Source organism: Lipotes vexillifer, unplaced genomic scaffold (genome assembly GCF_000442215.2).
Source record: "Lipotes vexillifer unplaced genomic scaffold, Lipotes_vexillifer_v1.1 scaffold217, whole genome shotgun sequence".
Classification (NCBI taxonomy): Eukaryota; Metazoa; Chordata; class Mammalia; order Artiodactyla; family Lipotidae; genus Lipotes; species Lipotes vexillifer.
The window spans coordinates 7,859,883-7,860,207 of record NW_006788200.1 but is presented as its reverse complement, the minus strand read 5'-3'; the positions used below and the strand labels follow the sequence as shown (position 1 = coordinate 7,860,207).

Below are 325 nucleotides of genomic sequence, written 5' to 3'. Positions count from 1 at the left end.
GCCCCCGCCGGAGCCCGAGCCCGAGCCCGGGTGCCCCAGGGAGCCGCCCGAGCCCAGCGCCGCACCACCCTGCTCGCTGCCGCTGTCTCGGTCCGCCATGATGCTGCGCTCCGCCGCCGCGCTGCCGCCGCCTGCCGCTCCGCCCGCCGCCGCCTCAGTCGCCTCAGCCGCCGCTGCTTTCCCTCCCCGGCTCCGCCTGCTGCCGCCGCAACCCCCACAGCCAGTCAGCCACTCTCGCGAGATCTGCGGGAGAGACGAGACAGACGAGACCCGGTAACAGGGCACTGACTCCCCAGTACAGTAGCCGGGCGCCCTACTGTACGCG

At 75.1% G+C, this 325-nt stretch overlaps 1 protein-coding gene across 2 annotated transcripts in view; it reads right to left on the bottom strand.

Annotated features, from left to right (window-relative positions):
* Window positions 1-99, bottom strand: part of PURA (purine rich element binding protein A) — a 1,110-nt gene extending 1,011 nt beyond the window's left edge. The window contains exon 1 of one of the 2 annotated variants that reach the window (XM_007461446.1): window positions 2-99. In XM_007461446.1, the coding sequence (XP_007461508.1) occupies window positions 2-99 (98 nt within the window). The remainder of the gene's footprint in view (window position 1) is intronic. The other variant, XM_007461447.1, reaches the window with a different exon arrangement.
* Between the last annotated feature and the right edge of the window lie 226 nt (window positions 100-325).